The following is a 26460-nucleotide window of genomic DNA, read 5'->3' as shown; positions in this document are numbered from 1 at the left end:
GATTAGGATCCGGGATCCGGTTCACGCGGCTTCCCAGCCCGCCGGCGGAGGCAGCTCCCGCTTGAGCCTCGAGGGGGTTGGGGGAGCCGGGAGGGTGGGGTGGAGGCGGGCGGGGCCTCCGCCGCGGCGGGCGGGGCGTGGGTGGGTCTTCAGCACCCGAGCCACCCCCTCCCCCGGCTGGTCCGCAGCCCCGCCCCGGCCCCTCCCTCCGGCCTGTGCGGCGGGTCCGGCGGCGGCGCCGGCGCGGGGACAGGCGGAGGCGCGGGACGTGGGGCGGCGCCGCGGGCAGGGCCGGGTGGACGGGCGCTGGCAGTGGGGGCAGCGCCGCGGGCCGCTCCGAGTGGCCGCAGTCTGGGCCTTGGTCCTCCCATCCTGCTCCGCCGCGGTGAGTGCGACGGGCGGCCCCCAGGGGTGCGTTTGTATCCCTGTCTGCCTGGCTCCGGGTCCAAGTCCGAACGGCGCTGTGTCTGTCCGAGTGTCTGTGGGTGGGGGCACAGATGCTTTTCGAAAGCTCTGTCTCTGTCCACGTGAGGCGTGTCCGTGTCCGTGAGAGCAGTGGGGGGATTCTTCGGGCTGTGGCTGCTCACGTGAGGTCCATGTTTGAGGGGGGAGGCGCGGGTGGATGGGTGATGGTTCCTTGGAGGAGCTCGAGGTTTGGGGGCTTGTGTATGTTGGTGGAGGGTGTCGAACGCTTCGGCCGAGGGTGTTGGTGGTGTGGCGGGTGGGGTTGCTGAATGGGACTCTGCAATCTTGTGGCCCAGCTCGTCTGAGGGGTTCCTTTCTCCCTGGTGCAGATACTTCCACCCCTGGCTCCCCCACCCCCTTCATCCTCCTTAGGCACCCAGAAGCCCACCAGCCCGGGTGGAGGACACTCTTTTCCTCCTCTGGCGCTGCTCTCTGGACAGGAAGCCTCATCCGGGGGCTGCTTGTTGTAGGAAAGGACCCCTTTGATTCCCCTTCAGCCTGGGCCCCGCCTGGAGGACCCCAGGCCCCTCCCTGGTTCTAGCCGCCTCCCTTCTGGACTTGGCTTCAGATCCTGGGCTGCAAACCTGCAGGGACAGATGGTTGCAGGTTGGGGGGGCAGGCTGCACCCCAGGGAGGTCGGTCTGACTGAAGGCAGGTTCTGGGCTTGTTCCTGGTGTGGGGGTCTCTGATGTGGACAGCATAAACCCACAACTAGCTCCAGTAGGAAGATGAGATCTGCGAGGTAGGAGTGGGTGCAGAGGTCTTTTTCACGGGTCTTTCCCTGTTTGTCTGTCCAGCTCACCAGTGCCCATTCATCCCCTAAGTAGGGCTCTGATTTGCTGCAGAATTGGAATCAGAGCTGCAGGCCTGACAGGTGCCCTGCCTCTCTTGGCTTGCATGCCTCCAGTGACAGAGCACTTAACTACCTTATGCTGTAGAAGAGCTTTTTTATGTTAAGTAGATGTCTTTTTCCTTGGAACTTTGTTTACTTGTCTTGTTATTGACTCTGCTTTTGCCTCTCTGTCTGGTGAGAGGGAACTGCAGTGATTTAAACATGGCTCTCCTGTCACCAACATATACGGAGCACCCTCTGTGTGCCAGGTGCTGCCTCAGCCACTTAGGGGACAATGGCATTCTTGCTGAGAGAAGAGCTTAAGCAAAGGCCCACAGTCCATGTTCAGAAAAACAGAGCAAAACCATATGGCTAGAGTAGAGGGTGCCCAAAGAGAGTGTCATGGGTGCCCTAAACTTAGCAAACATTTGTTTTGGAAGGGAGGTGAGAGGCAACTACAACGATCCTCTAACACACCTAGTCTTACTGTGGAAACCAGCAATCAAATCCCCAAGGTGGGATTTAATCATGGCACATAATACAGTCTGTAGGGACCTTTGGCTGGAAAGAGAACCTTGGGAAACACAGATTTGGAGAACAAAAAGACCCCCCCTCCAATCCCAATATATAAGTAAGGGGATGGAGTAGGAACTTGCCCAGAGTCTTACCTTGCAGTAGTGAGATTAGTGACAGAGTCAAGGCTATTTCCTAAATCTCGTGACCTTTTACTTGGTTACATTTTAGAGGCAGAATCAAGAATATAGTCATAGCTAGTATCTGAAAGGTAAAAGAACAAAAAGAATTGAGAAGATTCACAGGGTTCTGGCTCACGTGGCCAGGTAGGTAGTGGTATGTTTTATTGAGAGGAGAAATACCAGCAGAAAGAGTAGGTTAAGGGAAGATGAAATCAGTTTTAGACTAATCTCTGTGCATCATCCATGTAGAGATGTCCAAGATATGGTTGGATAGACGGGCCTGGTGTTCAAAAAAGTTTTCTGCAAAGGAGATAAGGCTTTGCAAGTCAAGTGGATGGTAACTGAAACCGTGGGAGATGATGAGATTTCCCAGGCAGAGTATGAAACTAAGAGAAGAGGCCCTTGACCAAAGCCCTGGGGAATTAGACATTTAAGGAATGGGCAGGTGGAGAACCCCTAGCAAGTGAATCATGAACACACCTAGTACAACCTCTGCCCTTTTGAGTCTTGCTCTCTTGCCCCAACTGGTCCATGTTTCTTAATTTTTTCATGCTTCTGTTCCTTTACTCACTGTTTTCCCAATGTACCTGTCAAGCTCCTGCAAGACTCAGTTCATATATCCCTTCCTCTGGAAGCCCCCTTTATTCTCCTCCACCACCTTTAGAGTTAGAGATTTCCTTCTTTTTTCAGCCGCAACAGTTTGAATATGTCAGTATCATGACAACACATTACGGTTGTATATTTCCATGTCTCTTTCCCACACTAGTCTGAGAACTTGTGAGGGGCATGGTGTACATCTGTCTCTGCTTTGTGTCTCCAGTTCCCAGGTGAAGAGCCTGGTCCAGAGTATGCCCAGGGCAGTCTGATTGTTTGCTAGGCTAATCAGCTGATTGGACGGTTCATCCACTTGCTCACTCTGGCAGTGGTGGGGGAGAAAGCACTGTGAATTTCATCACTTTCCTTCCTAGTCAATCTGACTTAAAGTATTCCTTGGCATTCAGGACTTTTCCTCCTCCAGGGATTTTTCTGTTCCAGAGAAACCCCTGAAACTGTAACCTGCAGTCATTGTCATTTTGCTGAGGTCTCAAATGATCAAATACACTTGGGGGTTAGTATACAGGACTGAGTCATTTTAAGAAGTAAGTGAGCCATACTGACCTCTTGCATCATTTTCTAACAATGCCTTGGTCACCTACCTCTAGCCACAGCTGTGTAAATCATGTGTCCTGGGACTCTCATGAGGTTGTAGGAGGAAGTCTTGGAGGAAACTGGATGCTGTGTGAGAATTTGGAGAAACTGAAAAGCCTTGAAACATATCCTTTGCAGATGTCAAGGATCTAATGGAGTCAGCACTGACTTTCTTCATTTGCTCACAATCAACTTCCTTCTCAGCCCTCTGGATCTGGCTTCCTCTCCTCCAGCCTCTGGAAACCATGCTCCCTAGAGTTAAAGACAGCTTTCTTCTGCTTTAGATCCTAGTGCCTCTCTGCAGCATTTCACAATGAAGGTTGTTCCCTTATTCATGAAACTTTTTCTCCCTTGGTCTTGACAATATTTCTCCTTCCCGGTTTCTCCTGCCTCTCAAGCCACACCTTTTCAATTTATTTGCAAGCAAGCTTTGTTTCCTGGGCCTCTCCCTTAAATTTTAAGGTTCCTCAGGGCACAGTCACAGGCTCTCCCTTCTTTCCTTATGCTGCCTGGGTCATGTCAGCCAATTCCATGGCTCTAGGCACCATCTCTACACCAGTGACTCCCAAGTCCCTGTCTCCAGGCTGACCTCTTTCCCAGGCTCTGGCCTACCTTTCCCGTTGGCAGCCGGACCTCTCCATTCACATGCTCCATAGGCACCTCAGATTTATCTCACGAAAACACTGAACTTTTCATCCCTTCATCCAGCTGCTCCTCTTCCAAGCCAGAACACAAGGAGTCATCTCCAATTCTTTCTTCTCTATTCTTCACATTCCACCGACCAGTCATCAAGTTCTGTTGATTCTGCTCTATGAAATCTACTTCTCTCTACCTCCCCTTTGCTACTCCCCTAGTCAAGGCCACCATCACCCCTCCTGTGGAATATCATGCAGTCTCACCTTTCCCCTGGTGACCCTTTTAAACTACTTTTCACACAGCAGTCAAAAAGTGACTCTTGTGGCTCTATCACTTCATACTTTAACCCTCTCTACCCCCGCAACCCTCCCACCCTCCAGCCCCCCACCCCAAAGTTTCCCTTGCTCTTTGAATAAAGGCTTACTCCCCAAACAGGGAAGAGTAAGTCTAAACTCCTTAATAAGGCCAACAAAACATTGTGTGATCTAGCTCCTGCCTATCATTCCATTTCATTTCTTAGCCCTCTTCTGTCAGTGTGTGATTCAGGCTCCTGAAGTAGAAAGTACCATGCTCTGTAACTCTTCCTCATCCTGGAGCTCTCAGCGTAAATGACACTTTCTTCAGGAGAACTCTCTTGACCCCCAACCTTCAGTAACCCCTCTCCCCTGACCCAGCTCTAGGTTAGGTGACCTCTCTGCTCCTGTAGCAACCCATGCTTCCCCCACAGACCCTTCCACATTGCCTTGTAGTAATCTCTTAAGAGTGTACAGCCCATGGAGGCTGCACTGAGACTATTTATCCTTGTATTCCCCGTTCTAGCAGTGGTGTTGAGTGAATGCTGTATGTGGAAATGAGGTGCCTTTAGAACTGAGCCATAAAAAATGGGTGGAATAAGGGATGTAGGGATGACAGTAGGCAGCCTGAGGAAGGAGGGTGAACTCTCAATCCTGAGTTCAAGATCCTCCAAATTTGCTCTGTGAAAATCAGTCCACCTAAACCATCACCTATAGGACCTTGGGGCCAGATCTCCAGGACATGATGGGATGGAGAGGTGGGAGTAGGAGCCCAAGAGAAGAAGGGAATCTTAGTGATTCAGGCTGGGGGATGGCCTCTGCGATTGCATGCCCAGCAAGACTGGGTGGGGAACTGAAGCAGGAAGGGGAAGGGAGGGAGGAGCTGTCCGTCCTTGGATGTAGCCCAGTCCCCGCCCCTGTGTGACAAGCTGGGAGAGCCCCTTGGGTTTGGAGTGAGGCGGAGCCTGGTATCCAGCTGCCCCAGCAGGGCCCAGTAGACCACTCCTACTCTTCCTCCCAAGCCCTCCCCTTCACCAGATAGAGCCTCAGCTTAGCTCCAGCCTCCTGTTCCTTCCACCAACCCTCAGTCTGTCCTCCTCCTGCTGTGTTGTTCTGCTGTTAGGTCTACCTGGAGAACCTCAGAATGCCAGTGCTTGCATCAGGAAGGATGCTCTCAGGGATGCCATTCCTATCCTATTTCTACTCATGCCCACCCTTACACAAACATAAGACATATGCAGTTCAGCTCTTCTTCTGCTCCTCCCCAAACCTGGAGAAGGTTCTGGACTGGCCCCCACACGTTTGTTTGTTCATTCACTCACTCATTGTCTTTACAGAGCCTATGGTGCATCTAGCTGGGCACAGATAGTGGTTACCAGATTCTAGCCATGGCGTGTTTTGAAGGAGTCCAGCTGTCTTTCTGCCTCCCTTCATGGCCACATTTCTCTCATGAACTGTCTACAGCCAATATTGTTAGTATCTTCGTCTCCATTCATCACTCAGCCCCTACAGCCCCGCTGCTGCCCCTGCTGGGCCACCACAGCCAGACCTGGTGGGCTTTCCCGTCTTCATTTGCCTCCATCATCCCTTATTTCTTGAATCACTCTCTTCCTTGGATTTATTTGGGTCCATGGACTCCTGGTTTTCTTCCACTCCTTTGGGTTCTCCTTTGCCCTGCACTCTCTGTCCCTAGGTAGACTCATCCATTCTCATTGCTTTAATGCCATTAATGTGCCAATGCTTCCGAATCGGTAGCCAGCCAGATTCTGTTCTACCCAGCATATATTCTGTTTCTTACTTGACATCTCTACCTGGATATCATACAGCGCCTCAAACTTTGCTTGCTGAAAACAGAATGCCCCACATCAGTTCCTCACCTTTCATGGTCTCTGGGCATGGCCCACCACGTGCTCAAGTGGGAACCTGGGAGTCATTCATGATCGGCATTCCCTTTTTCTTTTCACACCCAATCCATCATGATGTCTTTTTGATTCAACCTCATGAATATTTTTCAAATAAGTCTACCCTTTTGCCTATATCTCTGCTAATACCCAGCATCATCTGACAGGAAGAACTGAGGCAGCTTCCTAACTGGTCTCCCTGCCTCCAATCTGGTTCCACCTAATCCCCATAGCTACCAGAGGAGCTTTTTAATTTATTATTTTTTTTTTTTTGTAAATTACACCATGCCATCCTCCCACCCCCAATTAGTATAAAGTCCCAATATTGAACATCAAGGTTCTTGGTGACTCGTTTCATCCTACCTTCCCAGACTCACCTCTTGCCTTTTATTCACTTTGCACTGACCGCATGGTCCTTTCAAGTTCTCAGTGAGCCTTCTGCCTAAGAACTTCCATTCCCGCTGTTCCTTCAGCCCAGAATGATTTCCCCCACCTCACTCCTTGATGCCCCCACCCTCATCTCTGCCATTTTCCTTCCATTCTTCAGAGCTCAACTTAAAAGTTACCTGGTTGGAGAGGCCCTCTCTGATCACCCAAACAAAAAAGTGTTGTTTCTCATAGGAGCCTTTCTTCTTTTTAGCACTCTCCTCCCCCACAATGTATAAGTACATATTTGTTTATTTGCTTTTAAAATATACGTCGGGACACCTGGGTGGCATAGTCAGTTAAGTGTCTGACACTTGGTTTCAGCTCAGGTCATGATCTCATGGTCGTGGGATCGGGCCCCACATCTGGCTCCTTACTCAGAATGGAGTCTGCTTGGGTTCTCTCTCTCCCTCTGCCCCTCCTGCTCTCCTGCTGGTACACATACTCTCTCTCTAAGATAAATAAATCTTTTAAAAAATAAACAATAAAATAAAATATATGTTACCACTCCCCACCACAAGGACAGTAACCATATGTTTTGTTTATCACTCTATCCCCATCACCTGCACAAAGTAGACACTTAATTAAATATTTGTTGAATTATGGAATCAATTCAATAAATATGGATCAATCCTTATGTCAGGCTCCATGCTGAGTGTTAGGAATTAAAAAATAAGATATAATGCCTGCCTTTAAGAACTCTGCTTTCAGGGCACCTGGGTGGCTCAGTGGGTTAAGCCTCTGCCTTTGGCTCAGGTCACGATCCCAGGGTCCTGGGATCGAGCCCTGCCTCTGGCTCTCTGCTCGGCGGGGAGCCTGCTTCCCCCCTCCCTCTACCTGCCTCTGCCTCTCTGCCTGCTTGTTATCTCTCTCTCTGTAAAAAAAAAAAATAAAATAAAAATAAAAATAAAAAAAAAAAAAGAACTCTGCCTGCAGTGAAGGAAGAAGAGAAGTAATGAGAAAATTACAGTATAGCATATCCAGGCTAGAATAGAGGAAATACAGAGTATGGAGGGACCTAAAAGTGGAATACCTAACCCAGACTTCAGGAAATCAGAGAGGACCTTCTGGAGGAAGTAACATTTATGTGGGGACCTAAAAGATGAGTGGGAGCCAGCAGGTAAATGGGGACTTGGAAGAAGATCTCAGGCAAAGAGAACAGAATATGTGACTTGCCAGAAGCAAAAGAGAACAAGTTTTCCAGGAACTGAAGAGAAACCAATGTGACTGATCACAGAATAATGAGACATGAGGTAGTAGAGGGAGGTATGGGCCAGACAAAGCTAAGCCTTGTTGGCCAATCTGAGGAGTCTGGACTTTGTCTTCTGGACAGTGGAGAACCACTGAAGGGTTTTAACAGGGGGTAGGCGACAAGGTGGAACCTGTGTTTTAGGAGCATCAGTCCAGCTGCCAGGGGGTTAGATGAGAGACACAAGCAAGGAGACAAGGATACCAATTAGGAGGCTGCCGCTGTATCGCAGGAGAGACTTGGTGGCAACCTGACTGAGGGCAGTAGCTATGTGCTTGGAGAAAAGGGGAGAAGATATTCCAGAGGCAGACTCCGCCAGACCTGATACTGACTAGAATTCTGATTGAATATGATCCCAGACAGGTGTGCTGAGAGCATAAGTAGAAGAGCCACAGGTAGTTAGGGGAGACCCTCCAGGAAGAGGGTCTCCTGGAGGAGGATTTGGGGAGGGCAGAGGAAGTGAAGGATGGGTGTGTCACTAAAAGTGGGCATCTCTGTACTGTGCACTCAACATACACTATTGCAGATTCTCAAAACATCCGTTTGAAACTGAGGCTCAGAGAGGTTATATGGATTGTCTGAGGTCACATACCTTGTTAGAGGCTGAGCTGGGTTTCAAACCCAATCTAAGCCTACATCTGTGGTTTTAACCAGAGCACCATGCTCAGAGGCCCCTCAGTCCACCTACTTCACCCTGTTGCTTTCTGGTCACTGCCCATCCTACCTCTGGCAGGGAAGAAATGGAGTTGGTTTTCTGCAGGGGATTTGAGTGGTGGGGCTCAGGTGGGGAGAGGAAGTGTGGGCCTCCCTGGAGCTGACCATCTCTCTGTACACAGGCTGCTGTGAGTGGTGGGAACCATCTGTGGGCACCATGGCGAAGAGGGAGGACAGCCCTGGCCCAGAGGTCCAGCCGATGGACAAGCAGTTCCTGGTGTGCAGCATCTGCCTGGATCGCTACCGATGCCCCAAGGTTCTGCCTTGCCTGCATACCTTTTGTGAGAGGTGAGGGGGTGTGTGTATGTGTGTATGTGTGAGGGGGAGGTATGAAGTCCTTGCAGGCCCGCCTGAGATGGAGGTGGCACATGTGAAAGTGCAGGAGGGAGGGAAATGTAGGCACACATAGGGCAGCAGATGTACCCCAACCTGCTGGAGATGAACTTTTGGTGCAAGGATGTATGAGAGGACCAGAAGCTGCTAACACTGGACCACAGTCCCTGCCCCTTCCCAAACCTCAAGCAGCTTTCAACACTGCCAGAGACATCAGACAGAGACGTCATCCATGAGTGGCAGCACCTGAAGAGTTTGTCAGCAGTGGGAGGATGATTGACAGTCTGTCCTTCCCTGCTTGTCTTCATGGTTGTCCTGAGGCACTGAGTGAAAGGCAGCTACTTCCCACCTTTAGGCTTTTAGCCAGTATTTATTTATTGAGCATCTACTATGTGCCAGACTATCCCAGGCATGGGGTATGATAAGCAGACAGATGTCATTCTTGCTCTTAAAGAGCTTTCAGTGTAGTTAAAGGGGAAAGATAGTAATCAAATGATCATATAGCCAGACTATAGATAAATATCACCCCCTTTATAAGGCTGCAAATAAAGTGCTAAGCTATGAGAGTTTAGCTAAGGTCTGTCACAGTTCGGAGAAGGAGGGAAGGTTTCCCTGAGGGGCAACCTGGAGTATGCACTAAATGAAGTTGGTGACTTAACTAGTGAAGGGAGTGGTAGGAGCCTTCTATGCAGAAGGAAGAACATGGGACAGGCATGTGGCCTGAGGGAATGTGTCAGGTAAGGGGGCCTGGAGGAAACCTGGTGAGGTGGGAGCAGAGCAGTGTGACTGACATGGTTGGGGTGAAGTTGGAGCGGCATGTGAGGCCCACACCACAGGGGGCTTTTAGACCTGTCAGAGAATTTTACCTTTACTCTGAGGGCCCCAGGAAACCTCTGGTCCTGGGGTCTTCGTACCATTGCCTCCACCCAAGCCTTCCCGCTGCCTTCTGCCTTCATGGAAAGCTGCCTCTGCCACGGGGACACACTTCCTTTCCAGCCCCACTGCTCTTTAAAATATCAGCTCTGCTGCTCTCCCCCCTGTCATCAACTGTAAGCAGTTCCAGCCTTCTGGCTTCTTCCAGGATCTTCCATCAACCTGGGTGATTTCACTATTCATTTAGGCCTCTTGGTTCTCAACTGTTTTTCCAGACGCATCCTCCATACCACTTCCGGATGCCTGGATCTTGCCATCATCCAGAACAATATCGCTTCTGTGGTCATAAACTCTGATATCCCACTCCTGGATCCCATTACCCCAGTGCCACTATACCAGCTTTGACTAGGTTTAGACGTCCCGCCACCTCAACTGCTCCTTCTCCCAGCTGCCAGCTCCATCCTTTCCTACCCGTGCCAGGCTGACCATCTCTGTGACCTATGTGACCATGCCACAGTTCCCTCGGGTCTTTGCTCTTTTCTGAACCCCTGCAGCAGATGCTCAACCCCGGATCACAACTGTAATTGAACATCTCTGCACTTCCTCCTCCTCAGGCCCAGATCACTGAGCAGTCCTGGAAAAAATCAGTGCCCGAGAAATGATGATACCAGTAGCAACAGTGTATCGATTGCTTACTATTTGCCGGGGTCTGGCTAAGTGATAGATATGTGCTGAATCCCTTAATCCTCACAATAGATACTTTATTATCCCCATTTTAGAGGGGAGTAAACTAGGCTTCAGAGTCAGTGAGTAAGAATTGTTTCTGAGGCTCCACAGTAAGTAGACAGCTGAGGTCTGAATCCAGTTTTGACTGCAAGGCCTTCCCTGTTAACTACTACTCATTTATCTCTTGGTCCCTGCTCTCTAAGAGCTTATGCCTTAGTGGGGGGTGACTGACAGTAAGCAAGCAAATAACTGAACGGGAGGGACGCCTGGGTGGCTCAGTTGGTTAAGCAGCTGCCTTCGGCTCAGGTCATGATCCCAGCGTCCTGGGATCGAGTCCCACATCGGGCTCCTTGCTCAGCAGGGAGCCTGCTTCTCCCTCTGCCTCTGCCTGCCATTCTGTCTGCCTGTGCTTGCTCTCTCCCCCTCTCTCTCTCTCTCTGATAAATAAATAAAATCTTTGAAAAAAAAAAATAACTGAACGGGAGAGTTGTAGCCTGTGCTAAGCGCTTTGTAGAAAGTAAGCAAGGATTGAGTGGGGGTGGTTGGGCCAGGGGCTATTCTGCATAGAGTCATCAGGGAAGGCTTCCCTGAGGAGGTGACATTTGACCTGAGGCCTGAGGATGAGGAGACAGACTTGCAGATTGTTCCAGGCAATGGGAAAAACCCATGCCAAGGCCTTCAGGAAGGGGTAATCTGGGCACGTTCAGAGATCAAAAGAAATGAATGTGGCTGACTGAGGAGAATGAAGTAAAGTCTAAAAGCGCCAGGACAGTTCATTGAGGAACTTGGTGGTTTTAGAAAACTGTTTAGATTTTATTATAAACGCAATGGAAAACAATTGGAGGAGGGCTTTTGTTTTTGTTTTGGGCAAGGGATTAACGTGACATGAATTAGATTTTAAAGCTCCCTCTGGCTGCTGTGTTGGAGAATGGATTACAGAAGAGCAAGAATGGAAAGAGGAAACCAGTTAGGAAGGTAGTGGAAGCCAGGTGTGCTGAACATGTAGGAATGAGGTCTTGATGAGTTCTCAGGTATTTTGCTGGGGAAACCCCAGATTCAGTGAGCTGGGCAGGGGGACAGATTTTAATGGCTGAAATTCAGATTTCAGGGTTGATGCAGTGACTTGCGATGAGAAATGGGAGGTCTGGAGAGCATGAGAAGGGACAGCTGAGGTGAAGTGGAGGAAGAGATCACTGGGTTTGAGGAGGTCAAGGAATTGAGATCCTGATGCTGGATGGATCACCTCGTAGATGTCAGAGCCCCTGAGAGTGATGGCAGGAGTGTATGTATATGGTGGGGGAGGGACAGTGTTGGGGGTCAGCAGTAACAGAAGAGAGTGAGTCAGAAGAAAGTCTTCAGCCACTTCAGCAACCATGATAGCAACTGAAGATAGTAACAGGAGAGTGGTATAGACAGAAGGCATGAGCTTCCAAAGAGCTGAAGAAGAACAGAAATGTTCCAGCTACAGGGTGGGTGGGGAAGACTCAACCCCACCTTCTGGACCTAAGGAATGTGGAGTATGAGACGAAACCACTTTCTACTTGAGACAACTGCTGGAAAAACTAGGTCACAAATAAGTTAATATTTGTGAAGCACTTAGAATTGTGCCTGGCACATAGTGTTTGTTAAATAAATAAAACTTAATTAATGCAGATCCAGAGGTGTAGAGAACATTAAGAGACTGGGGATATAGGAAAGTGTGCACCATGAAGATCTTCCCTCCATAGATTCGTGGTCTCCAAACACAGCCAGGGGCTGTGTGTTTCTAGAAAGCTTCCTCTCCTCCTCCCTTCAGTGACTAATCCCAGCCCTCACCAGTCTTCTGAACCCCTCCTTCACTCTTAGCAGCTGATCTTGCCTGAAGCAACCGAGGGATCTTCTGTAACTTCACCCCTGTGCTCTCCCTTTCCCCCTTCCCCCACTCAGAGAATGGGGTCCACTTCTCCTCCTCAGGCCATTCGGAGCCATTACCCCCTCCCAGAGCCCTGCCCATGCTTCTTCTTGGTTCTATGTCTCCTCTCCTGGCTGTGCAACTGATAAACGTGCCCAAGGCTCCTTGTTCCTTGATAGCTGCCATGCAGTCCCTCAAGCCCCTTTTGTCTCAAACTCCCATCCTCTCATTCAGTTTTCAACCAGCAGCAGTCAAGCTTTCCTTTTCCTGGTACTCCCTATCCCCTGCCCCCAGTTTTCCTTACCAACAAAAGTACTCTCACATCGGCCAAATTCAGGGAGCCTCTTTCCAGTCCTTACCTTCCCTGACTCCTCAGCCACTTTGACACTGATCACTGATCCTTCCCTCCTTCTAGAAACGCACTACCCACTTTACTGTCTTGTCAGTGTCTCTCCTCCTACCTCTCTGCTGGTTCCTCTTTGCTCTCATTCCATATTTGCTCTATCCTGCTTTTCTCACTGAACACGCCTTTTGGGCTGATCTCATCCTCTCCTGTGGCTACAGAAGCTACCTCGATGTCAATGCCATCCCCATCTCTCCTTGCCTTTTCCCCAGCTGTCTTCTGGGCCCCTACTACTTGGATGTACCACTGTTCCAATAAACTTAGCCAGGTCAAAGCTGAATGCCTTTATAAGCCATTCCTCTTTCTGTGTTTTTCATCTTAGTGACTGTCAGCACCATCCACTCAGTCATCTAAGCTAGGAATCTGGGAGTCAACCAAGACTCATCTTTCACTCCCTATATCTTCTCAGACCTAACACCTCCTACTGCTGTACTTCTTAAATACTTCTCAAATTTGTTCCAGTTCATAGTCTACATTGCTACTGCCTAATTCCGGGTTTTTCTCATCTACTGCAAGATCTCTTACAAGACTATTGCAAGAGTATCTTGGCTAAGCACATGTTTTGCCTTGGATTTGAATCCAGACTCCAGTGCTCACTGGCTTTGTTACCTTGGACAGCTTTCCCTTTTTGAGTCCATTAACATAAACATAAAGCATAAAGCACAGGACCTGTCACATAGTACTTAATAAACAGTAACTGGATGACAGTGACGATGATGATGATGCTGTATGCTGTCTCATCACATTCACATTCATCCTTCTCGGAGGCAATGAAGATAATAGAACATAAACCTGGCTGTACCATGCTCCTGGTGTTCCCTATTGCTATTGGGATATTTTCTCTTTTTTTTCTTTTTTTTAATATTTTACTTATTAGAGCGAGAGATAGAGAGTATGCATGAGCAGGGGAAGGGGCAGAGGCAGAGGGAAGGGGAAAAGCAGACTCCCCTCTGAGCAGGCAGCCCAAAGCAGGGATCAATCCCAGAATAACTGGATACTGGGATCATGACCTGAGCTGAAGGCAGATGCTTAACCAACTGAACCACCCAGGTGTCCCTGGGATAATTTCTAACCTCCTAATGTGGCCCATGTGACCTTCTATGCTTCTCTCTCTGGACTTCTTTTACCGCTTCTTGCCTCAAACTCGATCTCCAGCCACCTCACACTGCTTCCTTACTTACATGATGCAGTTTCTGGCCACCTTCTGGGTCTGGAACACCCTTCCTCTTCTCCCTGTACTTTTCTTTCGTTAGGCTAACATTGACTTATCCAGGACGATTTAGCTTAAATCCTCTGATGCTTTTTCTGGCTTTTCTGTCCACAGCAACCCCTCCCAGGGCCAGATGCCCCTTCTACACATTTCCTTATTATTGCATGTACAGTATTCTTTATGTTAATAATAAATAATACTAATACCCTACAATATATAGTGCTGTGAGTTGGCATGTGAGCAATTCACATTTAATCCTCCCTCCAATACCCTGTGAAGTCTGTGCTGCCTCCATTTTACAAAGGAAGGATCCTTGGCTCATAAAAGGTATGTCATTTAGCAGGGGTCTCATAGATGACCCACCTAGGAGTTGAACCCAGCAGCTGAATTCCAGGCTGCGAGTTGGCTGTGAGTTGCCATGCCCTTACCATTATACTATTTACTTCTATAAATTCTTACTGTGACTTTTTTTCCTCTCTCAACTTGGAAATATTTTAGAGATGGGTACTGTGGTTTATCTACTTATCGCCAGAGCTTGGCCCAGATTTGGCAAGAGTAGGCAGTCAGTAAATGTTTAATGAGTTAATGGGAGGAGGGGCTAGTTGCACATTTTCTATGAGAATGGTTTGTAAACACCTGTGAAAGGTGAGCCTGTATTTGTGCAGTGTGAGGAATGCAGATCTGTCTGCTCTTCTGAGAGAGATCAGGGCTGTGTTTTACTCAGTAGTGAAAGGTGAGGCCTTTCACACCTGTTGGCAGAACAAGACATGTGTGCTAATCAGATAGATTACAGAATGAAGTATATATCTGTGAGGAGAATTGGCATTCCTGGAAGGCACGAGGAGGGGTGCACTGATTTTGCCCACTCCTCCTTTCTTTGACTCCCCCTCCTCCCTGGCCAGATGCCTCCAGAACTACATACCTGCCCAGAGCCTGACGCTGTCATGTCCGGTGTGTCGGCAGACATCCATCCTCCCCGAGCAGGGTGTCTCAGCACTGCAGAACAACTTCTTCATCAGCAGCCTCATGGAGGCGATGCAGCAGGCACCTGATGGGGCCCATGACCCGGAGGACCCCCACCCCCTCAGCGCAGTGGCTGGCCGCCCCCTCTCCTGCCCCAACCATGAAGGCAAGGTGGGCCCAAGCAGGCCCAGTGAGGCCAGGACTTGGGGTGGAGGGTGAGGAGCGGTTGTGGGAGGGGCCAAGTGGCTGTGGGTGAGAGGGTGTCTCTCTGGATAAGTGATCCAGGTAGGGAACGCACCTGGAAGGTGAAGGGCAAGAAGGGCAGAGCAGGAGGGGAGGAGGCAAAGCAGTTTGGTGTCTAGCCATTGCTTGACTGGAGCGTTTTTGCCGCCAGACGATGGAGTTTTACTGTGAGGCCTGCGAAACTGCCATGTGTGGCGAGTGCCGCGCCGGGGAGCACCGGGAGCATGGCACCGTGCTGCTGCGAGATGTGGTGGAGCAGCACAAGGCGGCCCTGCAGCGCCAGCTCGAGGCGGTGCGCGGCCGGTAGGAGCGGGGGAGGGGGGGAAATCTGGGCTGCGGGACGCTGGGGATGCTAGAAATAAAACTGTTCTGGAGGGCAGGGAGGTGTTGGGGAGGGGATCTCCTGGACAACACAGTAGATTCTGCCCTGAGAAGGAATGGTTTGGTGAAGCCATCCTCAGGCAACCCTGGTTAAGAGATGTTTCCCCTCCCTAGACTGCCACAACTGTCCGCAGCTATCGCCTTAGTGGGGGGCATCAGCCAGCAGCTGCAGGAGCGCAAAGCAGAGGCCCTAGCCCAGATCAGCGCAGCCTTCGAGGACCTGGAGCAAGCACTGCAGCAGCGCAAGCAGGCTCTGGTTAGCGACCTGGAGGCCATCTGTGGGGCCAAGCAGAAGGTGCGTCTGTTCACCCTTCCCTACCACCATCCGTTGTGAGATGGCCTTACTGCCACCATGCTTTCCATACCTGGGCACCCCTTCCCCCATACTATACTTTCTGCCCCCTGACCTGGCCCCATAGGTACCGCGGTATCTGTGTTCCTTGTCCATACTCACCCTCTTGCATTTCCTTCATGCTATAGTACTGTAAGGTCATGAGGAATCACAGAGACCCTTTCGGTGCCAGTGTGCGCACCCAACCCTCCCCCAACCCCTCCTCAGGTGTTGCAGACCCAGTTAGACACACTGCGCCAGGGTCAAGAACACATCGGCAGCAGCTGCAGCTTTGCTGAGCAGGCACTGCGCCTGGGCTCGGCTCCGGAGGTGTTGCTAGTGCGCAAGCACATGCGAGAGCGTCTGGCGGCGTTGGCGGCCCAGGCCTTCCCGGAGCGGCCACACGAGAACGCGCAGCTGGAACTAGTCCTTGAGGTCGACGGGCTGCGGCGGTCGGTGCTCAATCTTGGCGCGCTGCTCACCACGAGCGCTACTGCACACGAGACGGTGGCGACGGGCGAGGGCCTGCGCCAGGCGCTGGTGGGCCAGCCCGCCTCGCTCACCGTCACTACCAAAGACAAGGACGGGAGGCTGGTGCGCACAGGCAGCGCCGAGCTGCGCGCAGAGATCACCGGCCCCGACGGCACGCGCCTTCCTGTGCCGGTGGTGGACCACAAGAACGGCACATACGAGCTAGTGTACACCGCGCGCGCCGAAGGCGAGCTGCTCCTCTCAGTGCTGCTCTACGGACAACCGGTGCGCGGCAGCCCCTTCCGCGTGCGTGCCCTGCGTCCTGGGGACTTGCCACCTTCCCCAGACGACGTCAAGCGCCGTGTCAAGTCCCCCGGCGGCCCGGGCAGCCACGTGCGCCAGAAGGCCGTGCGTCGGCCCAGCTCCATGTACAGCACGGGCGGCAAACGGAAGGACAACCCCATTGAGGACGAGCTTGTCTTCCGTGTTGGTACAGAAGGCTGAGGGCGGAGCCAGATGGGTTGGGCTCAGGATATTGGGCAGGGCAGATTGGGAAGGTGACTCTAAATGACCTCAGCGAACTGTTTTGTTTTCCCTCCCTGCCTTCCCCACAGGCAGCCGAGGAAGAGAGAAGGGCGAATTCACCAATTTACAGGGAGTGTCGGCAGCTAGCAGCGGCCGGATAGTGGTAGCAGACAGTAACAACCAATGTATCCAGGTAAGCGCCTTTCCTCTTCTCCCGTGATGCCAGTAAAGGTCCTCAAACTACAGCCTCCTGAAAAAACAGTGTACTGGTCACCTCTTGAAAGATGAACCAGCCCTTGAAGATAGTACCAGTACTTTAAGAGCAGTGAATCATAGCACGATCCCTCACCAGCCCCCCACTTGCTATCCACTCCCACTGGTCGCAACACTATCGTGCCGCCCCTTCAGTGGTTAGGCACGGGTTTTACTATGCTTGCAGCCTCTACCTCCCAGGCTGGGCCTCAGGCTACACAAGCTCATGGACCCCAAAGATCTGGTTCATTCTTCATACACTTCTCTCTGTTTAATCCTTCACCTGAGGGGCTTCCTTTCTGCCCTGTCCCTACGTGGTCTGGATGCAGGCTCCCTGCTTTCCTTTCATTGTACCAGCCTGGCTCCAGAGTGTATCTTGTCTCTGCTGGTCTCTGCAAACATATGGTTGGCTAGACAGTCAGATGGGGGTAACTTGTGAAAAGAGGTGTTTTCTAGACGCTAAACTATAGTGCAGCCTCACAGGTCGTCCTGTCCCTGGTGCTCCCAGTCCCTCACATACCTGATGAAAGCATCTGCTGCACAACACAAGTGGACATGGCCTCACTGCACTTTGAGCTCCTTAAAGCCAGGAAGCATGCTTTTCTCTCTCTTTTCCTTGTATTGAGCCCAGAGGCTAGTGACAGATACTGGCTTCGGAGACGGTACAGCAGCAGTTCAAAGCTCAGGCTCTGAAACTGGACACCTGGGCTTGAATCCCAGCTCTACCACTTACTGACAAGTCACGTGATCTCTCTGAGCTTCAGTTAACTCGTGTAAAATTAGGAAAAGAATACCTCATGGAGTTGCTGGGAGCATTAAAATGACTTAATGCACAGTGTCTGACACCTGGTGAACCTTCTAATATTAGGTATTGTTAAAAATATCATTGTCCAGGTGGAGACTGTAAACAAAAGCCAGAAGGTAGAAGAGTGCTGGAGGGGGTTGTTAAGGGAGCTGGAAGTATCCCAGGCAGCTGGACATAGATTACTATTAGGAGCTGAGTAGCTGAGGTCACATTGTAAACAGTTTCGGAGAGGATGCTGTGGAATTTTGATTTTATCCTGTTCTGGATTGTTTCTAACTACCGTGCACTTCAGTTCTTGAAAACATTTTATCGGGTGGCAAAACTTCTTTTGAAGATCCTTGCTTCACAACACCTATAAATTTAAAATTCTTCCTGACCCTATCTGAGTACCCCTGCCACAGGTCTGTCACCTCAATGTCAGCTGCTCCCACCCCCTGCTTTCCATGTTAGCAGGCTGAAGGTGCCAGGAACTCTTCCATGGCCATATTCCTGGTCCTGTCCAGCCTGCTTTTACTCCTCCCCTATTCCTAAGGGCAGAGGAATGGAGAGGTGCAGGGCAGCACATGGAAACATTTCAGTCCAGCCTAGACAGTGAGGGAGGGATCGGGTGGGGTGGGAGGGGTGGTGCCGAGGCCCTACTCAGTCCCACCTTCCACCTTCCAACTCCTTTTCTCCTCCTTATGCCAGGGATGGCTTTTTGTCCAAAAGGCTGAGATTTGGGAAATTGTCCCTGGTGTGCACACACGGGTGCTCACATGCACGCAAAGATGTATGCTGCTTTGTCTCCCTGAAGAGGGACTGGGGAATTGAGAGGGAGGGCCTTGGGGGGCCCCCTCTCCTCTCCAGATACCTGCTGCTCCTACAGCAGCCTTCCTTCTCGCTCCTACCCCACCTGCCTCCTAATTTCATAATTGCTAGGAGGTGGGCTCTTGGATTCCAGAGCTGAGTTTCTGCTTCCTTTATTTTGGGGTCTTTCAGGCTCCCAGATAGATGTTGCCTCCCCTCCCCATTCATGAGGTTTGATAGCCTTGTGAACTTTTCCTCCTTTGGACTGTCTATGGTGACAGCTGAGGTAGATCCCTTTGTTTTGCCGAATCAGCATCAGCTGACAGGAGAGAAAAAACATTTTGTGATTTTTGAATGAAAAATTTGATTTGTATATATTACATCCTTGTGTAATAGTCTTAGTCTTTTAAAAAAATAGTCTTTATAAAAAATTTTTATCAGCTCTTCTGTGGAAACTTCCTCATTTTCTTCAGGCAGAATATTAATCACATTCTTCTCTGAGTTTCCTCAGCCTTTGCTGTATCACTTTTCATTCTTTATCAGAGTCACTGGTTAGTTGTCTTATTTTTTTAGTCTCTCTGCTCCCCCCACCCCACTAGACTCAGATCCTGAAGTTACTAAGGGCAACCATGGTATAGCTCAGGGACCAAACTAAGGCACCAGCGGATTAGGGATGTTAAGAAAGCAAATATGGCAGGTTTTGGTGAGCTTTCAGATGTCAAGGGAGAAGAGGGGATCAAGAATGGCAGGACCTGGGGCAATGGGTCGCGGGTGCTGCCATTTAGGAGGAGGCCGAACTATCAGTTGGTGAGTTCCCATCTGCACATGGGGAGCGTGAGATGGCTGTGCAGCAGCTGAGAGGAGATGCCCAGCTCTGTGTGAGCTCGAGCTGAGGAATTCATGCATTTATTGACTGCCTTCCATGTGCCCGTTGCTGTGCCAGGAGTGCAAATGCAGCGGCAAAGGCAGCCAGTCCCTGTCTCACCTGAGGCTTACCTCCTTAGGAGATAAGGGTACTCAGCAGTTAGTTGCAGGAGTGACCGTCGTTCACAGGAAAACTATGAAGTGTAGGTTGTGGAGGCCTGCCTTTACCTGTGTGTATTGGTTCAGGGCCTGGAGTTGGTCCTGAAACACTTCTCTGAGGAAGTGACCTGGAAATTTCTGAGAATCACAAGATGAATAGGAGTTGACCATGTGTCACAGGTGGGATAAGAGCGGAAGGGAGGAGCTAGACACCCCACCGCCCGCCACCACGAAGCCTCAGTGTTGAGCTGGAAACTGAGCTGCTCAAACTGGTGGGGAAGGTGGGCGGGGGCCGGTCACACAGCCTCACTGCTAATCTGTCAGGTCCTTTTAGTCCCTCTGACATCAGCTCTTCTGCTCAGGGTGCCTGCCTCTCATGATGGCTAGAGCTGGCCTGCCACAGGGGACCAGGGCAGACTCCAACCATTGGGCTGACCGGCCAGCTGAGGGCATGCTGGAAGTCCACATCAGGAGGAGTTGAAGTTGGCTGGGGGGACCAGTTCAAACATCCCTTCAGGTCTAAGAGGTGGGGATGGGGCAGGGGGCCTAGTCCAGTAAGGAAGGAACAGGTCTAGATGGAAGAGCAGGGCAAGACCCAGAACTTGAGTTCCCCAAGGCTGCTCCTGGCTCTGACTCATCTTGTGTCCCTAGAGCATGTAACAGAGCAAAGCATGTGAGGCTTGTATAGTGAGTGGTTTTGGCTGTGAAGGAGAAACAAGAAGGTTTGGCTGTGGAGGGAAGGAGCTTTAAAGGGACTTTAAAGGAGGTACTCTTAGGATGGGGAGACCTGAGCATGTTGGGCAGCTAAGGGAGGAGGTAAAAGTGGGGGAAAGGTTGGAAGGTTCATTCTGTCTAGGAGAAGGTTACATTGCCAGCCTCTTAGCCTGGATATGCTCATCCTCGTTCTCCACCCCACCCTTTCTTGTCCACTACTGAGTCTTATTGTCTTCCTCCCATGTCTCTTGAGTCCATCTTTGCTCCAGCAAGTGCCCTGCAACAAGCTATCATCCCTTTTCACCTGGACCAGTGCAACACCTCTGACTGCCCAGCTAGTGCCCAGTTTGGACTCCTCCCTGCAGCCAGAGTACTGTTTCTTAAAAGCTCCCATGTGTTTTTTCCAACACCAGCAAGCAGCTCTCAGTGGACACTGACCAGGTGTCCTATAAATTTAACTGATTTTGACTCTGTCTACCTAGAGATAGTATCACTTCCCATAAGACAGTCTCCATGTCAGATGCCAGTCTCAAGTCCAAGTTGTTACTTATGCTTCTGACTGACCAGATATAAATTGGAGGGTCATACAACCCCCTCTTTAGGTTTAATTAATTTGCTATAGTGCCTCATAGAATTCAAAGGAACATTTAATTATGTCTATCAGTTTACTGTAAAGGATAAAGATGAACAGCCAGATGGAGAAGTACATATGGGGAGGTCTAGAAGAGTCTCTAGTGTGGAAACTCTGGTCCCTGTAGAACTGGGGCGTGCCACCCTCCCAGCACCAACCTGGGAGCACATCAAACCTCTGCCTTCCCCTCTTCTTCCCAGAGGTTGGTAGATAGGGCTGAAAGTTCCAACCCTTTAATGATTTGGTCTTTCTGGTGACCAGCCCCATCCTGAAGCTGTGTAGGGGCCCCATCCTAAGTCACCCCATTAGCATAAGCTCAAAAGGGGCTCCTTGTGAATGACAAAAGACACTCTTATTAATCAGAAAATTCCAAGGGTTTGAGGAGCTCTGCACCAGGCACTGGGGACAAAGCCCAAGTATATTTCTTGTTATACCACAAAAGTGAATCTCATCTTATCACTCCCCTGCCCAGAAATGTTCAGTAAATCCTCACTACGCCCAGGATAAAACCCTACTTCTGCTATTCATGGGAGTGCTCCCTGCAGTCCAGCCACCCTGGGCAACCAGTGCCCATCCTGGACACTGTGCCTTTTACATACTGTTCACTCTACTTAAAATGCCTTTCCTCTTCCTGTCCTGGCCAGCATGGTTTGTCTCTTGGCATCCTTATTAGGTCATGAAACCAGATAGTCCTTTCTCAGGCCAGTCCTTTCCTGGCCATCCACCCTCCCCCGTCACATCATGTTCCTAGAGTCTCTCTCATCATGCCTGTGCTGCATGTCACCTCAGGTCTGCAGCTATGTCTTATTCTTCTCTATACCCCTCAGCATGGTGTCAGTAAGTGCTTGTTGAATGGCTGAATGATTGGGGGGGGGTATCCTCCCTCAGGATCTTGCTCCCTTCCCTCTGTGCCCACAGTCTCGTCCCTCCTCCCCGCTCCTTCCCTTGCTCCTCTGCTCCAGGTTTTCTCCAATGAAGGCCAGTTCAAATTCCGCTTTGGGGTCCGAGGGCGCTCACCTGGGCAGCTGCAGCGCCCCACAGGTGTGGCAGTGGACACCAATGGAGACATTATTGTGGCAGACTATGACAACCGCTGGGTCAGCATCTTCTCCCCTGAGGGCAAATTCAAGGTAAGAGGCCTACGGTCTTGGTGTTCTGCACTAGTGGTGGCCAGCTGAGGTGAGCATGGTGGTTAGGGCCTGGGATGGTCCATCCCCAGCCCAAGCTTCTCCTTTATTGTCAGGCTGGGACTACTCTCCCCACAAGGCAGGATAAAGCACCTAATGGTATTCCCTTCCTCCAGACCAAGATTGGAGCTGGCCGCCTCATGGGCCCCAAAGGCGTGGCTGTAGACCGGAACGGACATATCATTGTGGTCGACAACAAGTCTTGCTGCGTCTTTACCTTCCAACCCAATGGGAAGCTGGTTGGCCGTTTTGGGGGCCGCGGGGCCACCGACCGTCACTTTGCAGGTATTAGGGAACAATTCAGAGATCTATTCTGATATGCCAGCCCCAGAGAGCTATCCTGGTTACCCCAGATTTAACCACCCCTCCTCCTATACTTTGGCCTTAGAGGACCCCCGTCCCTTTACTGTACCCTAGTACCATCATCCCAGAGGCACCTGTCAGCCTCTGAGGCCTCAGCCCTCTTCTAATAGCCTAACTTTGTCATCCTGGATACTCTTCTCCAACCCACTCCGTATCCCAGCTCACTGCCTTAGAAACCACTTTGTATTTTCAGGGCCCCATTTTGTGGCTGTGAACAACAAGAATGAAATTGTAGTGACGGATTTCCATAACCATTCGGTGAAGGTCAGTGTCCTCCTGCCTTCTATGACCACTGTCCCAACATCCTTTCCTCTTTGACAAGACCCCTCTCTGCCTCACCTCCCCCGCTACCACCTTAAGATCATTCATTTGAACAATAAACATTTATGGCATGGCTGCTTTGTCCCAGGCACTATGCTGGAAGCAGGGGATACAGTGATGAACAAGGCAGATACGCTGTCTATCTTCTTAGTAATGGTCTAGCAGGGAAGAAGTGAAGTAGCATATCACAGTGTGTTATTTTGTTACAGTTGTGTGGTAGGGAAGTGCAGGGAACTGTGTGAGGGCATAGCAGAAGCATTTGATTCAGGTGTGATGGAGAACCCCCTAAAGCAGCAGGGGAATTCACCAGAAGGGAGAGGAGGAGGAGAGGACTTCAGGCAAAGGGGACAGGAGGAGCCAAGAACTGGCGGGAGGAACACTTACGTGTGTTTGAGAAACCACAGGTAGTTCAGACTGAGTTTAAAGAGGGGAGTGGTTCAAGTGCCAATGAGTCTCAAGGGGCTTGTTCTCTTCCCAAGAACTGTGGGGAGTCACTGAAGTCCTGCAGGCTGCAGGGCCCCGCAGACCTGTATCTTAGAAAGATTACTCTGGCTGTGGTGAGACTAGTGTCAGGGAGATTGGTCTTCTGTAGTAATCGAGATGGGAAATGTTGAGGACCACTGCAGTGGCAATATATACAGTGGGGTGCAGATTTGAGATCGAATCAGCAGGTTGTGTGAATTCCCTGGTTATCAAGCAGGGGAGAAGGTGGAGTTGAGAATGACTGAGAAAGAGAGCACGGGGGAAGTTGAGCTGTTGGATTTGATCTGTCCGAGGGACACTACCTGGAGATAGTCAGTAGGCAGTGGTAAGCATGGCTGTGAAGCCTGGGAAGAACTGGGCTGGAGCTACAGATCTGGGGGTCCTCAGCCCTGGGGCTTGACCCTGCCCCCTCTAAGGCCCTGCCCTCTGCCTGAGGCCACTTCCCCAGCCCCCAGCCCTTTCCCCTGCCAGGTGTACAGTGCCGACGGTGAGTTCCTCTTCAAGTTTGGCTCCCATGGCGAGGGCAATGGGCAGTTCAACGCCCCCACGGGAGTAGCAGTGGACTCCAACGGGAACATCATCGTGGCTGACTGGGGCAACAGTCGCATCCAGGTGAGGCTTCGGGATGGCTGGGTGGTGAGGCTACCTGCTGTGCTCTGTGCACCCCTCCCCCTCTCCCTGGAAATGCCTCCCACCTGCCTGATCTCACCTCTCTTTCCATTGTCCACTCACTCTCCAGGTATTCGACAGCTCTGGTTCCTTCCTGTCCTACATCAACACGTCTGCAGAGCCACTGTATGGCCCCCAGGGCCTGGCACTGACCTCAGATGGACACGTGGTGGTGGCCGATGCTGGCAACCACTGCTTTAAAGCTTATCGCTACCTCCAGTAGCTGAACAGGGGCTCTGCCTGGCTCATGGAGGGACAGACATGGGGGGATTGGACAAGAGGGTCTGGCCAGGAGGTGGGCTGGACCTGGCAGCACTGAATGTGGGCTGTGGGCGTGGGTGCGCCCGGTGCCCTCCCTCTCCCTCTCTCCCAACCCCACGGTTGCACTTTATTTATTCGGTTCTTGCTTTGGTGACTGGGTGGGCCTGGACTGTGGTCCCAAGGATGTGTGCAGAGCTTCACCTACCCTCCACCTTTTACATACTTGCCCTGTCCCATCAGTCTGCTCCCCACCCACCCCCAGCCTGGGTCCAGAACAGCCTCTTACTCCAGGGCAGAAGTCCCTCTGGTTGTCTCCCTACCACCCCGTACACACTGACAGAGACAGCAATACCCCACCCCCCATATTAAGTAAATGTGTTCACCAAGATGGTTTTGTTGCTTTCTTGTGGGGTGGGGCTGTGAAGGTACAGGAGGTTGGGACTCGTTCTGAACTAAAAGACAGGCATATCTGGGCAGAGGATCCAGATTCCCAAAGAGCCCTGACATTTTAAAGTTTCAGGAATGGAGCACAAGGGAGGGTGAACCCTGGGGCTCTTAGGCACCTGCCAGATCACTGTCCCAGGCCCGCATCTCCTGCAGACACAGTAAGTCCTTTGGCTGCCTGCCCTACAGCTAAGAAGGAACCTGGGAAAATGATCCTTGCCCAGAACACAGCCAGCAGCTGCAGGGAGTACAGTTTGAGGGTATGCTGGTAATCCTGGAAGCCCAAGACCAGGTAAGGGACCTTGGGGCTAATCCCAGGTGGAAGCTGCATGTGAGAGACTGCAAAGCCAATCTTTGAGCTCAGTGATGAAGCCCTGGAACCCTGCTTTTTCTCCACTCTACGGTTGTTGCCCATTCTCCATGGTGGAATGGGGGTCCTAGCATCCTGAGTTGTCGTGGGCCAGGGTTTGGCTGCCAATTCTGGAAATAAATACAACCAGCACTCAATGCTTGGGAGGCAGGGCCTATGAGGGACTGTGACTTCTCCCTCTATACAAGGCTGAGGCTCAGAGGAATAGGGCATAGGACTGATGAAGAACGGAGCCTGGACTTGAATCTACAGCTGTCATACTCCTAACCTGAAAGTCGCTCCTTACTCATTATGCCCCTTGCATCTGGCATGGTAACTGGCAGAGAAGGCACCCAAGATTTGGGGAATGATGGATCTGGGAAGGTTAGTTATAAGAAGTCCTGGGAAAGCTCAAGACATTGTCCTTCTTTGGGGTGATTCCCAGAGCTAAGATGACAGGGCCTCTCCATGGACCTGTGGAAGACCATGGGGGCTTTGCAGAGATTAAGGGGGACCACATGAACCACATGGAAGTCTTGGTTATCTTCACTTCCCTGATCCTCTTTGTCTTTGCTGGCTGGGACCTGGTAGGCAGGTGTAGGGACATATGAGCTCCCTGCAGTTCTGGGGCAGGTGATCTTATAGGGCCTGCACTTCTGGCTTCAGTTAAGAGTAGGATTGTCTGAACCCATGCCCTGGCCAGCAGAGATGGTGTGCTCACTTATAGGTCCCTCAGCACCTGTGGGGGCTTCCCCGGGAGTTCACAGCTGGACAGTCTTTCTCCCCTGCACTCCCTTCTTTATTTTTTTATTGAAGTATGACTGACAGAATGTTACATTAGTTTTCAGGTGTATCCTTTATGACACAGCACCAACAGTGGCACTGAGGATGCAAGCTCAGAGTTCCCAGACTTCTCACCACTCACATTCTTGACATCTAAAAGTAGCAGGGGAATAAAAGGGCAATAAAAATGAACTTCTTGGATGGGAAGCCCCACATGGCTTTCCTACCAGACTGAGAGCAGGCGGCTGGGGCTGGCTTCCATAGATACCTGTTTAGGTTGTCTGCCTGAGCCATCAGAAGGTGTCTCAAGGTGGGGTTACTCACTTCCTCCTGACCTGATCACAATGCGTATTTTCTCCCCCCAACTTGGGCCTTGGGTCCAGAAGTAGCTGAAAGTGGTGCCTGGCAGTAGAGGTGATGCCTTGGCTTCGTTGGCATTCATCTTAAATAATCTTTACTGACTTAACATCAAAGCCCCCACTGGAATAGATCAGAAAGCACAAAAGTTATATTGTGCTCCCATGAGGGCTCATACCTGGCTTAAAAAGGGCAATCAAGTGATCGGAACAGCCCTCTGGTCATATATGGGCAGCAGGTTCATTTATTCATTCAACAAGTACTTCTGCACACTTATTATTGG

General features: G+C 50.8%; 1 protein-coding gene across 3 annotated transcripts; it reads left to right on the top strand.

The window, feature by feature from the left end:
- The first annotated feature begins 220 nt into the window (after positions 1-220).
- Positions 221-24632, top strand: TRIM3 (tripartite motif containing 3). 3 transcript variants are annotated; one of them, XM_059134754.1, is made up of 12 exons: positions 224-411; positions 8522-8687; positions 14738-14969; positions 15193-15344; positions 15537-15717; positions 15982-16714; positions 16839-16942; positions 21923-22090; positions 22264-22432; positions 22704-22774; positions 23786-23926; positions 24054-24632. In XM_059134754.1, exons 2-12 carry the CDS (start codon positions 8557-8559, stop codon positions 24204-24206), a joined length of 2235 nt encoding a protein of 744 aa, XP_058990737.1. In that variant the 5' UTR covers positions 224-411; positions 8522-8556; the 3' UTR covers positions 24207-24632. The 3 variants fall into 3 exon arrangements, with proteins under 3 accessions (XP_058990742.1, XP_058990737.1, XP_058990730.1); XM_059134747.1 differs by having other exon boundaries at positions 225-385; XM_059134759.1 differs by lacking the exons at positions 23786-23926; positions 24054-24632 and adding an exon at positions 23532-23779 and having other exon boundaries at positions 221-385.
- The last annotated feature ends 1828 nt before the right edge of the window (positions 24633-26460 follow it).

This window comes from Mustela lutreola, chromosome 1, assembly GCF_030435805.1.
Source record: "Mustela lutreola isolate mMusLut2 chromosome 1, mMusLut2.pri, whole genome shotgun sequence".
In the NCBI taxonomy this organism is placed as follows: domain Eukaryota; kingdom Metazoa; phylum Chordata; class Mammalia; order Carnivora; family Mustelidae; genus Mustela; species Mustela lutreola.
This window is presented reverse-complemented; position numbering and strand designations above follow the sequence as displayed.